Source organism: Leopardus geoffroyi, chromosome B4 (genome assembly GCF_018350155.1).
Source record: "Leopardus geoffroyi isolate Oge1 chromosome B4, O.geoffroyi_Oge1_pat1.0, whole genome shotgun sequence".
NCBI classification, from domain to species: domain Eukaryota; kingdom Metazoa; phylum Chordata; class Mammalia; order Carnivora; family Felidae; genus Leopardus; species Leopardus geoffroyi.
Window position 1 is genome coordinate 60,197,395 of NC_059341.1, and position 16,373 is coordinate 60,213,767.

Sequence of the window (16,373 nt, forward strand, 5' to 3'; positions counted from 1 at the left end):
TGTGTCAGTGTTAACAGAAGATTTTCTTCCAAAGGGAGCTAGGGACCTTTATAAAAAAAAAAAAAAAAAAAAAAAGCTACCTATTTACAAATTCAACACTTCACAGTCACAGATCAGCTATGAAATATAAATTAAAAATGAAAGGATAAGACATATGAATAAAAAATTCATAAACCTATATAGTAAATGAGTCTATAGAATTAAGTACAGTTAAAATTATAAATAATTAAGCAATTAAATTTAAGAATGACTAATATAAAATAAAACTTAATTTAGCATTTTTGCTATGGCATACTCTATAATGTTATGGAGAATTTATAATTAAAAGCATTCTACCCATGGAAGCCCCCTAAAATTTGTCACTTTGTATTTCTCTGCTTTAAAAACATTGTTCTCATATTGGCCATTATACATAAAGCTTCATAGGTTGTTTGGAAAGGTATATATGCCTTGTTCTTTAAGTAGAAGACTATATTTTAAATATTTCAAGGTAAATCCATCCCTCTGGTATTTTATACATATCTTGATTTAGCCAACTGTCATATTTTGAAAAGATATACATAATAGTGCCTAGTAACATAAGTGAAATTTTAAATAATCCTTTATCAAAAAAGCATTTTCATTGAATAGATAAAAACATTTATATACGGTTAAGTAATACCCCATCATTTAGTTTTTTAATAGGTCTGGATTTGTAAATAATCTATATGCCTATACTTTGTTCTAATTGATGAATCACTCAGTATTTCCCTCCATTAAGTTATATCAATTAAAAATGAGTTTTTAGGCCAATATAGGACTTTAAAAGCCAAAGGTCAAGGCTTCTGTATGTTGTTTTTTTATGAATTATGATTAAAGATGAATATAAGATGAAATAAACATTTTTCTTGTAACTCAACCTAAGCTATCCGTCACATGGTCCTAGCTTGGCTTCATTAACTAAAGCATGATGTTAACGAAGAAAAGGATAGAAGTTCAATCTATGTAAGGATCATCTTCATTCTATTCTATGAACAGAAAGACTGAAGGCTTATACATATTGCCAATGAAAACAGTGAAAAAAATACAAATTCATCTCATCTATGAAAAGAAACATTTGCTTATTAGGAGCTCTTAGCACAATCTTCACATAAGCACAACATATGATTCCATTATATATCTAAATCTATATTTAGAAACAAAATTATGGGGGTGCCTGGGTGGCTCAGTCAGTTAAGCATCCGACTTCGGCTCAGGTCATGATCTCATGGTTCATGGGTTCAAGCCCTGCCTCGGGCTCTGTGCTGACAGCCCAGAGCCTGGGGAGCCTGTTAGGGATTCTGTGTCTCCCTCTCTCTCTCTGCCCCTCCCTCTGCTCATGCTCTGTCTCTCTGTGTCTCAAAAATAAATAAAAATGTTTAAAATTTTTTTAATAAAAAAGAAACAAAATTATAAAAATGTCATTCCTATTCTCCCTAGCCATAAATTTACCTACACAAAGTTTAACTTAATTATATTTGCTGTGATATTGGATAGACCTGTCTTTACAGAAAAAGTTGTATTCAACCAATTTTTTTTTTACCTCTTTAACACTAAACACAATAATGTGGTCTTTAATAATTCATCTGTATTGAATATCATGCCTTTGCATTTGGGATTTATATAGCTTCTTGTGTATATTCATTTGTCTATTTCCATTTGAACAAAAACTTGAGGAAATTTTTTTAAATGCCATTTTCTTCCTGATCTCTGATAAATGTAACTGCTGGGAAGTATGTGCACAGCTTAAGTTAAGGCAGCTTCTCAAAGGGAGTGTGAAAATAGCTCACAGTATTTGGGGAAAAAATAAGATTCTGATTTAAAAGAAAACAACTTTTAGAAAGAAGAGTGCCATAAAACTAGAATGCAGCCCTTTTTTAAATAGTCTAATTCATTGTGACTTGCTAGATAGAATTCTGTAGCAAGATGAATTAAAAAATATATGGCATGATGAATTTTTAACACCTTCTCTTCCTCTATATAATAAAAAATGTAAAATAAAAACAAAAGGAAGTAGTGAAACAAAGTAACTACTTAAAAGACCTTTCAGTAAAGTACCCTCTAGCCAAACATTATCTCGAAGCTTGTTGGACATTTCATTAGGAATTTAGTGCACATTGTGCTTTTGCTATTCCTTTCTGTCAAGTCATTAGCTGAAAATAGGATAATATCTGGGGTTTTACAAGAGCTACTTGAAGATTCAGAGTCAATTCAGAAAGCAAGTTTTATATAGAACATGTCACTCCCTATCCCCGCCCCCCCACATAGTGGATTTACTCTACCTTTAGTTGGAGCACCAGATCCATTCGATATTTACCAAGAGGGTTTATGTCATTTAGAATCAAAGCAATGATGATATCAATCCCATTGGATTCATGAGTAGCAATACACGTCTAGAAAGCAAAATGTTTGTAAACAATATTTTATTTACAACATAAAAGCACTAGAAATTATCTAACATAAAATAACAGTCACCTTAGTTTTTTTGACCTTTAAAATATAATTAAGATTTAACTTTGAAGTCAAGGATTTAAGTTTCCTTTGTTGTTTTATATAGAATCTTTTAATTGATTAGTTTTGATTAAATGGCTTTGAATGCAGAACACTGAAAGAGACCGTGTGTAACAGGTGTCTTTTATTTTTAACATGTTTATTTATTTATTTTGAGAGACAGAAAGAGAGAGTGAATGGAAGAGGAGCAGAGAGAGGGAGAGAGAGAATCCCAAGCAGACTCCGTACTGTAAGCATAGAGCCTGGTGCCGGACTTGATCTCACAACTGTGGGATCATGACCTGAGCCAAAATCAAGAGGAACGCTTAACCAACTGAACTCACCCAATAGGAGCACTCTATGTATTGTTATGAACTCACCCAGGGACCCCAGGTATCTTTTAAAATGAACCACTTTTATAGACTTTCAAAGAATTTCAAAAATTAAGTTAAATACTCTTTCAACCAACAAATTCCAATATTCCCTCCAATAGAGGAGTGTCTTAAATTCAGAATTTTAAGACCTGATCTCTCCTGGCTAAGAGAATATTCCCATTTATGAAAGCAGTGTTCGTGATATGCCTAAGGTCTTCAAGTCAATGTTATTGGCACTGATGCAGCATACCAATTTAGCTGGTACTTAGTACTCAGTGAGTCACAAATGATGTTGCCGCACGTGCTGGGTGGCAGCAGACAAGGCATACAGGTGCCTTCCAATGTTCTAGGGACATCCTGTCCATGATGATGGCTAATGAAAAGTTGCAGATTCCTTAAACCTGAGTGATTTAGAGAGGGACCTTACTTGGGGAAAGTTTATAAAACATCCTGAGAGATAAATATCAGTATTTTGAAGTTAAGGTCTACTGTGCCCCGATTCTGAACTTAATTCAATTTATAGAACTTGAAAAACAGAAACCTGTGGGTTGGAGTTTGTGGAATTACATGTTACAATGCAGCACCCAGTCAAGGGGGTTGAAAAATGGAAACTCGGGTGAGTTAAATGAGCAAGAGTAAAATCAAGGTAACTCTGGAATGACTGCTATTTTTCAGCATGGGCTTCATTTCTCCTTTTGCACAAATTTTTTTTTACTCCCATGACACAAAGGAAAGGTGTCCTCTATTCATCTTCTACATTTCCTGAGGTTCTGATCACTAAAACACTTGCTAGACTTAGAGGGAATCGATTTGCAGATCATTTCTGGAATTTTCTGGCAACCTTCTTTTCTCGCACACATTTTCAGAGCACGGGGTTCAAAGTAAGTATATTTTTAGATATGGGATTCATGTTCATTATTATTACTTATATTGTTTTATTATGTTATTTTATTATTAGTTTTTACTTTTAGAGCTTACCTGACTTAATAAAAGATTTTTTTTTAATTTTTTTAACGTTTTTATTTATTTTTGAGACAGAGAGAGACAGAGCATGAATGAACGTTTTTATTTATTTTTGAGACAGAGAGAGAAGGAGACACAGAATCGGAAGCAGGCTCCAGGCCCCGAGCCACCAGCCCTGAGCCCGACGCGGGGCTCGAACTCACGGACTGTGAGATCGTGACCTGAGCCGAAGTCAGATGCTTAACCGACCGAGCCACCCAGGTGCCCCAATAAATGATTTTTAAAACTCAACTTCATCCATTTATAAGACCAAAAGTGGGGAATATGTGTTTGGCATTACAGGTATACATGTTTTCACCAACAATAAAACCAAATCTTTTTTTTTTTTTTTTTTCAACGTTTATTTATTTTTGGGACAGAGAGAGACAGAGCATGAACAGGAGAGAGAGGGAGACACAGAATCAGAAACAGGCTCCAGGCTCTGAGCCACCAGCCCAGAGCCCGACGCGGGGCTCGAACTCACGGACTGCGAGATCGTGACTTGGCTGAAGTCGGACGCTTAACCGACTGCGCCACCCAGGCGCCTCAAAACCAAATCTTTAAATCTATATATTTTTCCTTAACTTTAAATCAATAGTTAAGTTTTCTTGTATCATTACCCTAGGAGACTGAAATACAATCCAGGAAAATCCAGGGCAAAATCTGAAAAGTCCTTTATCAGGGAACATGTGCATTGCAGAGGGGAGAAGAGTATCCTCATAACAAATTCTTTATGTCAGCAATTGTTGAGTTTTTATCCTACATACCTCTGTATGTATGCATATGTGTGTGCACATGTTTATGCATTTTTTGGGCATATGTCATATAGTTTGCAATAGAAAAGCAGCAGTTTTTTTCACACTTCTTTCTACGTTATGCACTGATGTTTGGTCCCAATGGCTACTTTAAAATTTATTTCCAAAGACGTTTACAACCCGAAAACGTTTTCTTTCAGGGTGAATCCATGCTTGCGATGGTAGCCCCATAATTAAGTGGATGTGAATGGTCAATAAACTCTAGGGTGGCTCCCCTCCCTTTACTAGTTCACGTGTCCTATCTTCTACTCCCACAATGTGTCCTTGATATCCAAGAAAATGGAATCAGGCAAACATTCTGGAAGAGAGAGGTAAAATTTCACCCCGAAAAAGGTAATACAGTCAAAAGCGCACTCTTTTTAGACTCCATCAAAATCCTGAGTTTTAGGGGCGCCTGGGTGGCGCAGTCGGTTAAGCGTCCGACTTCAGCCAGGTCACGATCTCGCGGTCCGTGAGTTCGAGCCCCGCATCGGGCTCTGGGCTGATGGCTCAGAGCCTGGAGCCTGTTTCCGATTCTGTGTCTCCCTCTCTCTCTGCCCCTCCCTGTTCATGCTCTGTCTCTCTCTGTCCCAAAAATAAAATAAACGTTGAAAAAAAAAATTTAAAAAATCCTGAGTTTTAGGAACAGCTCTACGATTTACTGATTCCGTCACTCTGAGACAATAGAACATCACTTAACCTCTGAGTCAGAGCCTATTCATCCACAAATGGGAGCAAGAAGACCTATTTCATAATTTTGTGAATATAAAGGAGATAATATATACTGCCCACTGCAGTGCAGTGGAAGGAGCCAAAGGGAGTGTGTTCTACAAATCCTGGAAAAGAATCATTGAAGATGAAAACTGAGCAACGATGAAGAAATGCCTTTTACTCTTTTTGGTAGGTCTGATTTTCATCTGGAACATTTTCATGGGAAATTTCTTTTACAATGAAATTAAATAAAAATATGGCATAGTATTTGCTAGTCTATAATTCAGTCTTTGTATGTTTTGTGAGAAAAGTAAAAATATCTGGCAAAGCAAGAAGAAAGACCTTTTAAATGTAGACAAAGGTTGGCTCCTTCACCAATTTGAGCCTTTTGCTAATTAGTCATGAATACTTTTGCGTGAAGAACTGCTTTCACGGTTACCTGATTTTCATGGCATGGGCCCTGGCAATACTCCGTCAGGCTCTCCAGAGTCTGGTTGACCAGCACTACATTCTTCTCATTGATGTAGAGACCCAATAGGCCCAGGCCACCGGTGGTACTTCCACAAATGCAGTCCAAAAACTGAAGGGTCTCACAGACAAGGTTATAATTTGTTTTGTTGTTTTGATTCCTCAAGAAGTTCTGAAGGCAAAAGAAAATATACCTGAGGGGTTAAAAGAAATCACTGTGCTAATTGTTTTCAGCTCTCTCACTATGTGTGTTTTTCTAACTCAAAAATATCCCCATGGCAATGTGGAATGGAATTGCTTTTTATAAGAAAGTGTTCACATTTATTAAATTTCCCCTGGGTTTAAGAAAAAGACTCTTAAGTTTTTCCTCAAGAATCTAAATTTCTCAGTATAGTTCATAACAAACATTTCTCAGTGTCATTATCTTCAAACTATATGGACAAGGCAAAAACAAACAAACAAACAAAGAAGTAGTAGGAAAAGGAGAAGGGAAAAAGAAACTAGAAAGAAGTTCTTTAGGGAAGGAAGCAATCGAATTTTCAAGTAAACGATCCCTTGTAAACAGTGCAGCTTCAAACAGTGGATGATACAACCGTTATGGAGGGCAAGTTAGAAGCACCTATTAAAATTTTCAGTTAACATACAATTCCACTTCCTAAGTTACCATATTATATATATATATATATATATATATATATATATATATATGTATAAAATATAAATATAATATATTATATACCATATATATATGGTAACATATATGTATATATAATACATCCACATATATATGGTAACATATATGTGTATATATAATACATGCACATAAAACTACAAAGAGGTTCCCTGCACTGCTTATTAATAGCAAAAACTGGAAACCATACCATACCTATCATAATGCAACTGGTTTAACAAATAATAGTACATCTAAACATTGGAATACTGCAAAGCTATAAAAATGAGGTACTTCAATATATACTGATATAAACACAGTCTAGTAATAATTTCGTAATAAGATGTATTACTAAATGAAAAAGTAACTGGAAGAACATTATATAATCTAGTTTTTTTTTTAAGTTTACATGTACAGATCAATATGCTTCTATGTACGTAGAAATTTCTCGAAGGAAGTATGACTGTTAACGTAATTTCTTTGGGGGAGTAAACCTGGTGAAAGGGGAGGCAGAGAGGGAAAGTTTTATTTTTATTTTATTTATTATTTATTTTTATTGATTTATTATTTAATTTACTTATTTGAATTTATTCCAACCACTTATCTTTGTGTAGGGGTTTTTTGTGTGTGATTTTTTCCCACTTTTTTATTGTGGCAAAATAGATATAAAATCTACCATCTTAAATATTTTTAAGTGTATAGTTCAGTGGTATTAAATAGATTCATAATGTTGAGCTACCATCACCATCATCCATTTCTAAACCTCTTTTCAACTTGTAAAACTGAAACTCTATACCTATTAACTTCTCATTCTCCCCTCCCCCTCCCCCTGGCAACCACTACTCTACTTTCTGTCTCTGTCATTTTGACTACTCTAAATGTCATATATATAGAATCACACAGTATTTGTCTTTATGTGACTGATTTCATGTCACTTGGCATAATATCTCAAGGGTGATACATGTTGTAGCCTATGTCATAATTTTCTTCCTTGGTAAGGTTGAACAGTATTCCACCGCACGCATATACCACATTTTGTATACCTATCTGTTGATGGACATTGGGGCAATTCTATATATTAGCTATTGTGAGTAAGTCTACCATTTGTCCTATTAAAACAAAGGTTTTTTTTTTTATAAGTAGCATTTTCCAAACTGTTTGATCCCACACTCCTGTAAGAAAAATATTTGATAAGATACTATGTATCTATCTGCTACATGGACAGACCAAGTAGATCAGCATAAGCATGTAGGCATATATCCAGTATCTTCCCTCTGGAAGTAATACTCTGGTCTCTGCCTGGCCCAGGTCTGCAGCAGCCCTCTCCACGATGTGGTCCACAAGACTCATAGCTTCTACCACTTATTAATTCCTGAGCTTCTCCTCTCCTTGAAGGATATTTAATGCAATTTACATGAATCTACTATCTCTTACCAACTCAGAACACCTGCATTGTAGGCTCTTACTAGAGAACACAACTTCAAACTCTGCTCTCTCTAATCCTGGACATATGCTGTTAGAGACTATTGCACCTTTCATGTAATTATGCCACAGTGACATAAGCAGTGTGCACCAACAACGAAAAAAACAGGAGGCGAAAATTCCTAAGCACCTACTTGACAAAGAAAGATGTACCAAAGAAGATGTAAGACCGGGATCATATTCATCTACAAAGGTATCAACCTTTACTGTCCTAAAAAATCCTCTTGTATATTAACTGTCTCTAATGAAGACATAAATATACTCTGTATCTTCACTCAAGATATATGAATTGAAAAAAAAAGATATATGAACTGATTTGGAAATGATGAAAGCCCCTGTATCTACAAAACCATGAGAGGTATAGTTGAGGCAAATGTGACCTTACTCAACAAATACCAGAATATTAGGAATAGATAATGCTGAGGCTAAACATATGTGAATTGAGGATACAAAGGATGATACTGTACAAGCCTGATTTTTTCACACATAAAGGAATTTTCCCTTCATTTTCCTTCACTTAGATGCAAAAGTTTCTTCCCGACTCAGAAGAGCACCATTGGTTTTATTGATTATCTCTCCAGAACTACACATTAGTTTCATTGGAATTTAGTTACCTACAATCACAGGCTGTATTCTCAACTATTACACAAAATAGAACAAATACCTGCAGCTCCCGATTGTGATTCTCACACAGCAACTGCAGAAACCTCAGTATGGGCTGCATGATGGCAATTGCAGGACTCATGGTTACTTCCTCGGCAGACTTTTCCTCGGCATTTCCTGCTTCGGATCCTGCACACATCATGTCGATTTCTGGATCCATTTCTCTTCGGTACGCACAATACGCTTTGGAGGTTGCCGAAGAAGCTTCTGTTAATTGCCCTTTCATTCCCTCTTTTAAAAGTAATGATGAATCTCTTACTGAAATAAAACAGTACTCTTAGATTTCTGAATTAGCTTCTTTTGCCAATTAAAAAACAAGACAACCAGTTACCCAAATACTCTAACAACTGAATCAAAAAACATTTGACAAGAGGTGCAACAATTTCTCCCAAAATAATCTAGCAACTACAGAATTAAATTTGCACAGGACATTAAAAAAAAATCTAAATGTTCAGCCAATTTCAGAAGGGTTCGTGTCTTTCTGATAAATATAAAATATGAGAATTCTTGAATACGAGAAGGTGGAGGAAAATATGGCAAACTTCAAAATGTTATGTTTATATGATTTGTATTAACTTCACTGATGACTTTGTTATTCCAAATACCAAGAATCTTTCATTAGAGTAAGGTGCTGTAACTCCTATTCTTAAAATTTGGGTTTCATGAATACTCAAAAGGTTTGGGCAGTTGCTCTTTACCATGCCTTCCACAATGAAGTCAAACTTTTCAATGTCGCTTGTTCCTTTGCGTTAATAATGCCTTGTTTGAATTTGGTCCTACAAAGCTGTTTCAAGGTCAGCCCCGTGGCCATAGGATTTTAAGGATGGAGCTCCATACACAGAACCACAGATGGGACATTGAGATGAAGGTAAGTGAGATTTAAAGGTGGTGTGACCTTCTTTTTTCTCTATTCCCCCAAGTACTCAACTATCTCTTTACCTCTCATTCGTGGACCAGATGTCATCAATTCATTGTCATCATCCCTTTTTTTGTTACCTAAGTCTATGGTATTAACGGTCACCGTTGATCTTATCTCTTTCTGAGCAGCCTTCATTCGGTCATACAGAACTTTGAAGAATTTTTCTGACTTTTTTTGTTCATGTAATTGCTGGTAGAAGGAGTACTGCAAGAAAGCATATTTTAAGATATCAACACCCAAGGGGAGAAAAATAGTGCTTTCTTGCTTGAAATAAATATAAACATTATGAATAAAAGCACACATTTCATATGCTGCCCATTATTTCATAAATTAGCAGCCTTTGCCAGTCTCCTGTACTATTTAACATATACTAATAATAACTTGTGTTTGCTTAGCACTTTCCAGTAAAATCCAATATATTTTCCTGTTATTTAATTCACCTTTAGTGATTATTTTATTTTAAAAATTTATAAGTGCACTGTAAGAAGTTGTATGCAAAGAGTGCCTTGATTTTTATAATATTGTAAACTCATGTCTTGATTCAACACATATTTATTGAGTGCCTACTATGTGCCAGGCCCTTGCTACTACGAGGCATAGAACAAAAAGGAAAAGCCACCACAATCCCTCCCTTCATGAGTGTGTCACCTAGAGTGGAAAACAGCCACTAATCCAATGATCATGCTGTCTAAATGCGGGTTTACGCAGAGTTACAAAGAGTTATTTTTCTCTTTATCTAAATTATAGTACATTTAATTTAGAATGTGTTACCATGGCAGCCTCACTCACAGGAACCCACTGATAGATAGGCCCTAAGTTTTTTTGGTACTTCATTAGCTACACTGCTTTGCATGGGGTCTAGGACAAGCCTGCCATAAGATGCATAAAATGGATTCTGCTTTAAGAGTGAATAATGATGTAGAAAGAGTTCAACACCAAAACAATGATAAAATATGTCTTAGTGAGAGGTAGAAATACTAAGCCTTGAGAATATCTATCTAATCACTGTCTGCTTAGTGACTTATGGCAGTATCCAGAAGAGGTAGGAGATGGGAAAGGTGATATGTACCAGAGAAAATAGAATTTGAAATAAAGTTAAAAAAAAAAAATGAAAATAATTCTAGTAACTATACTGATGGAAAGAAAGTTATATAACCTTAATGAGAGATAGTGTGAAGAAAACATGAAAAGTAATGACTACCTAATCAAGTACAATGAACCATAATCCAGCAAATGGAAACAACTAATTCTGGTGAGTTTGGCTCCTGTACATAGGCTTTCTTAAAAGAATGCTTAGAACCATGACCCATAGGTCCTGGGACTTGCAGGTAAAACTAATGAAATCAAGTCTTGAAATGGATGTCTGTCCTGCAATTTTCAGTGTGAACAATGTATGAGTAAAGAGCAATTTATGAAGCCTTAGGAGTTGCCTTCATACCTAAAAGGTGGAAGCTCTAAGCAGGAGGCTAGCAAACCCTCAAGAAAGCAGGACAAAAAGCCACAGTAACCATAGCAACTACAGGGAAACAGTCACACTGGTTCCATTAATTCAAAGGATAAATGCAGCATTTACAGACCTCTACAGTCCCACAAATTAAGCTGATGCTTAAATCCTAATATTTTCAATATAACCAGGTTAGAAGGTGAAAGGAGTTCCCAATATATTAATGAGGAAGTTATAGGAAATTTGTGGCTCTATTAAAGCAAAGTTTTATAATTTATTTAGTTCCTTGAAATACATGATCTCATTGATACTTTCAACACAACTGTGTGATAGAGAGTAATCTTATTTCCATTTTATAGATCAATAAGATAAAGTTTAGTAAAGGTAAATGACTTGTCCAACATTACATAACTAGTAAGTGGTAAAGCTAGGATTTCAATCTAGATTCTCTGTCTCTAAATCATTAAATTTACAAAGTAACCTCTTAAGCTCAAAATAATTGGTCATTTACGTAGACTACACCTTTTTAAAACCAGGGCATTACAAAGCTGAACAGTGTGTCTTCAATAAAAATAAAAAGTATGTTTTATATATACATATATAATCTCAACAGGCAGCATAAGGATTTCACTTGTAAAAGATATGGTTTTTGATTAGGAAACTGTTTCCATAAGCTTGAAAGTATAAGAGGAAACTCTTGAGGCTTTTTTCAGGAACCAAGGATGATGGACCAACAGATCTATATGGGAGAGGAAAGACTTTCCCCCCAAGAAGGATGGGGAAGAGTAGAAGAGGGAAGGCAGAGAAGGAACATGAAGTGAGGAACTAGAGATGAAGTAAGCTTAGGATAATGATGCGGGGTGAATCAGCCAGCAAAATTTACCAGGAGTCAGGAAGTAGAAGGTTATTTCAGAAAGGAGATGTTTATAGTGGTTAAGAGCACCAATCCTGGAGCCAGTCCACATGGGTTCGAGTCCTGACTCTCCCTATAACTAGCCATGTGAGCTTGGTAAGGAGCTTAGACTGTCTATCTCAAATTCTTCTTTGGTAAAATGAGATGATATATGTTACCCCACCAGCTGTTGTGAGAATTAACCAAGTTAGTACATATAAAGAAAGCAATAAGAACAGTGCCTGGTATTTAGTAGGTATTATCTTCATTATTGTTATTGGTGTTCAGTTTGAAATTAAAATATAAATACCTCTCCTATCCTCCCCTTCAACCAATCTTCAACATTAAACACATAAATTGGCTTATGTAGCTAGGAGGGTATAAAGTAAGGAGGGGAATCAGATTCCTACCCCAGTACTATAGACTTAGGAGTGTCAAGTCACTAGTGCCTAAGGGCACCGTGACAATGTAAAACCCTCTGGGGACTGCCAGGAGTCTTGGGGAGGAGTGGATTTTATACTACTAAAGAGCAAGGAACACGATTCAAGTTGACCTCAGTGAGACCTTTTAGAGACAGAAGCACACAGCTGCTCTCTGGGTTACACCGTGATATAGTTAAGTGACAAACCAAAAAAAGGGATGGCTGGTAAATGACATTGTCATAACCCATCTTTAAAAAAGGCTTTCATATACAAAAATAATTTAATGCTTTTCATCAACAAATATTTGCTGAATGGCGATAAAGCACATAAATGTCAGAGACAGGACATGATCTACTTTAAGAAAGATGAAATTTAATTGAAGAGGCAAAATCTCATACAAATAACAACAAAACAAAGTAGCACAGGAAGAGTGCCAAATAAATATTAAGGAAACAAGTGTTATGGGAGCTCAGATAAAGGAGTGGTTGTCAAGGCCCATGCCAGATAAGGAAGATTTTGTGAAGGGGGTAGAATTTGATTCAAACCATTCATTCATACAGCCATCACTCCTGAACATTTACTGGGCCAGACATGGTGTCAGACACAAGGGATCCAAAGATGAACCACATGGGGTCTCAATTTTTTAAGGACTCATAGTTTGTTAGAGCCTGGTGCACACATGAAAAGGCACAATAAAGTGGCAAAAAAAAATGCCACTGAAGGCATCTGCAGGATACAGCAAGGGCATATAGTAACCACTGGACAATTCTGCCCAGAGGGACGTGGGATCAGAGAAGGCTTCCAAGAGAAGCTCATGAGTTGGGTCCTCCTGGAGGAGAAAACAACGTAAGAGAAATAACACGACACATATGAGGAACGATGAAGAGCTTAGTATAGCTGGTGTGCAGGAGACAGGACAGAGGAGGGAGGAGGTGGGATAAGAAAGGAAAATGGGAAAATGTAAAGAGATTAAATCATGAAGATCTAATGGACTTTGTTAGGGAGTTTGCCTTTATAGGGCAAGTGACTGATTTTAAGCAGAAGAAAAACATGTTTTTTGGAAAGATAGCTTTGGAGGCAAAGTGTAGAATGATTTGGAGAAGCACAGAACTGGGATCAGGGATACCTCCTGAAAGACACCATGGCCCAGGAAAAGATAAGAAGGATGGATAATGAGGGCTGGATATGGAGAGATCGAAAGCAGAGTGTGGGTATGAGACATGTTAACAGGGCAGAATCACAGAGATTGGCCTTCAATGAGATGTTCAGGAAGGGAGTGAGGATGAGTAGGCTGAGGTCAAGGTGGGTTTTCAACTTCTGGCCAGATATCCGTGTGGATGGACTGCCAGTCACTGAGGGAGGCAAAGTAAGAGGAGAAGTGGGTGGATGGAGAATAAGAGTGGATTCAGTGTGGGACACGTTGCGTTTAAGGTACCTGTGGGACATCCCACAAGATATTTCTGGAAGATAGCTGGATGTAGAGTCTATTGGTGCAGAGTGGGGAATCATCAGCATCGAATGGAAGTTAAAGATGCAGAAATGAATGAGGTCAGGCTGAAGGAACAAGCAAAATAAACAGAGGAGAGCCCAAAGAAACTTGGGAGACATCAAGATTCAACAGTTAAGTAAATCAAGAAGAGCTTACACAGAAGGCTAAGAAGAAATGGCAGGAGGTGGGAAGAGAGTGGTGTCCCAAGACCTAAGCTGAAAAGGTTTCAAAAACAAAGAAAAAGTCATCAGTGACAACTGCCACAGAAACATCATGTGAAAAGGGACTAAAAGGTATTTGAGGGTTCAGGGAACTTGTCAAGAATCTTAAAGTAGATCAGGAAGCTTCTGACAGAAGCTGGGTTATTCTGTGGCAATATGAGGACATAAATAGACATACATATGTATGGAGGGTGAAAGATGATCTCATCTGATGACCCTATGTGGTCCAATAACAGGAATCTAGAAGATACTTTATTGGCAAGGATTGTTTCTATCTTGAGATGCAAAAAAAAAAAAAAAAAAAAAAAAAAAAAAAAAAAAAAATCCTTCACTACTGTCTGGATAATCTACATCTCATATTATGTAGTTGCCTAGACAATTTCTTTAGAAAGTCCCAACTGAATATCTGATTGTGGAAGACAAGACTACTTCCAAGAAAACCCACACAAATCCCTCCACCACCCACTTTCCCCAACGTCCCTCAGAGGAATTTGTGCTGAAGCTTCATCACCACAAGACTTCTCAAAATTTGTTTTTCGACTAAGAGGGATCGGCGTTTGGGAGATGCTTTTTGGTCACCGTGACATCTGTTGCTCATGAGGCCTTTAGTCCTAAAGCCACCTGCTATTAGATATAGTGAAACTTCTGTTGTTCATTGCATTTAGTGGATTAATAAAGGAAAATATCCTGGCTTTCAATTAGATAGGGTTTCTATTTGCCATGAATAGGAAAGATTGATTCTGCAATTTCCAATTAGCTGTAAGCATAGCTTCTCCAACCGAGACAAACGTGGAAAGAGCAGGTTTAGTGAGTGGCAGGACAAGGAGGAAGATGTGTGTTCTCTGGGAACACTCGCCAGCACTGTCCTCCAGCTCACCCAGTGTGCTCTGCCTTTGGGAGTGCAGGAGCCCAGGGGCAAATGGTAACAGTTTCAAAGTGAAGTGTGTGCTTTTTGGGAAAGCGTGGCTGATGATCCCTGCATGCAGGTGGTAACAGCTTTCAACTCTCCTCTCCTAGGATAAATGAATGAATGAAATTGTTCTTCTCTCCCTGGACCAGTGAGAATTCACTTACTCAGAGGGATCAGGGTAATAAGCACTGGGAGATTTGGGGCATCGAGTAAAGGTGCTATTCTAAACTTCTAGAAAAGTAAATGGAAGGGGATGTGCTGATAGGGGTGGTCAATGTTACTAAAACCTGATTGATGCCAAATACTGTGTGAGGTGTTTATATATATTACCTCATTGAATGAATCTATCTATCTATTTTTACATTTAATTCTTAGATGAGTCAAAATGTTGTTTTTCTCTGCTGAAAGTTCCCCTCAACAAATCAGAATTTCTGGTATGATGTTAGAAAGGATGCTTCTGAGGAATGTTTAGCTTCACTGAATAATTTGTGAAGGTCTGTAGTTTCTACAGTAAATCAAATAAATTTATAAGGAAAATATGAAAGTTGCTAGGTTTTTTTTTAAGATAGTCATGAGAAGGTAAGAGAAAAAGACATTACTTTCCTTGGTTTCTATGACAAGTAAATAAGAAATACAAATAACCAACATAACGCTCATCATGATAAACAGATACCTGAGTTTGTGTATTTCCTCCTTCGAGCAAGGCAATGCCAAGTAAAATTCCTTCTGAAAAAATTCTGTCATTTTTGGTGTTCACTATAACATCAATGACAAGTTCAGATGCACCTTCTTTATCCAGTAGACACTGAATATCTGACATTGATATCCCCATCTTATCTGAATCTTGTCCCGAAAAGCTCCCTGTGATTAGCAAAAATAAATAAGTAAAACTTAATTACAGACATTATTAGTATGTAATATTTTTGAATTCTTAGACCTTAAAAATATTTATCATTGAGGGCGCCTAAGTGTCCAACTTCAGTTCAGGTCATGATCTCACGGTTGGCGGGTTCAAGCCCTGTGTCAGGCTCTGTGCTGACATGACAGCTCAGAGCCTGGAGCCTGTTTCAGATTCTGTGTCCTCTTCTCTCTCTGCCCCTTGCCAGCTCACATTCTCTCTCTTTCTCTCTCTCTCAAAACTAAATAAACACTAAAAAAAAATTTTTTTTAAGGAATATTTATCATTGGAATTTTTTCCCTTCCCCATTAAATATAATAGGGGCTTGGGTTTAAAAAATGTCAAAAGTTTGTAAAAACATAGCTTTCTATTAAATATATGACACCTAGAATTAAATGTTTTTTCTTAATAAGAAATGCTTTTAGAAAAAGAAAACTAGCTTTATTTTTGTCCTTAATTTACATATTAAGAAATTATGACATTGTTTACTATTTTCCAGAGTCAAA

The 16,373-nt window shown here is 36.5% G+C and overlaps 1 protein-coding gene across 7 annotated transcripts in view; it reads right to left on the minus strand.

The window, feature by feature from the left end:
* The window catches only part of ITPR2 (inositol 1,4,5-trisphosphate receptor type 2), a 508,939-nt gene that overhangs the window by 154,112 nt on the left and 338,454 nt on the right, over window positions 1-16,373 (minus strand). For all 7 annotated transcript variants that reach the window (XR_006708628.1, XM_045463013.1, XM_045463012.1 and 4 more), the window contains 5 exons: window positions 15,643-15,830; window positions 9,612-9,795; window positions 8,674-8,930; window positions 5,829-6,029; window positions 2,301-2,411 (listed from right to left, as the gene is read on the minus strand). Coding sequence is in view for 6 of the 7 variants with exons in the window: in XM_045463013.1 (XP_045318969.1) it covers window positions 2,301-2,411; window positions 5,829-6,029; window positions 8,674-8,930; window positions 9,612-9,795; window positions 15,643-15,830 (941 nt within the window). In the remaining variant the exon portion in view is untranslated. The remainder of the gene's footprint in view (window positions 1-2,300; window positions 2,412-5,828; window positions 6,030-8,673; window positions 8,931-9,611; window positions 9,796-15,642; window positions 15,831-16,373) is intronic.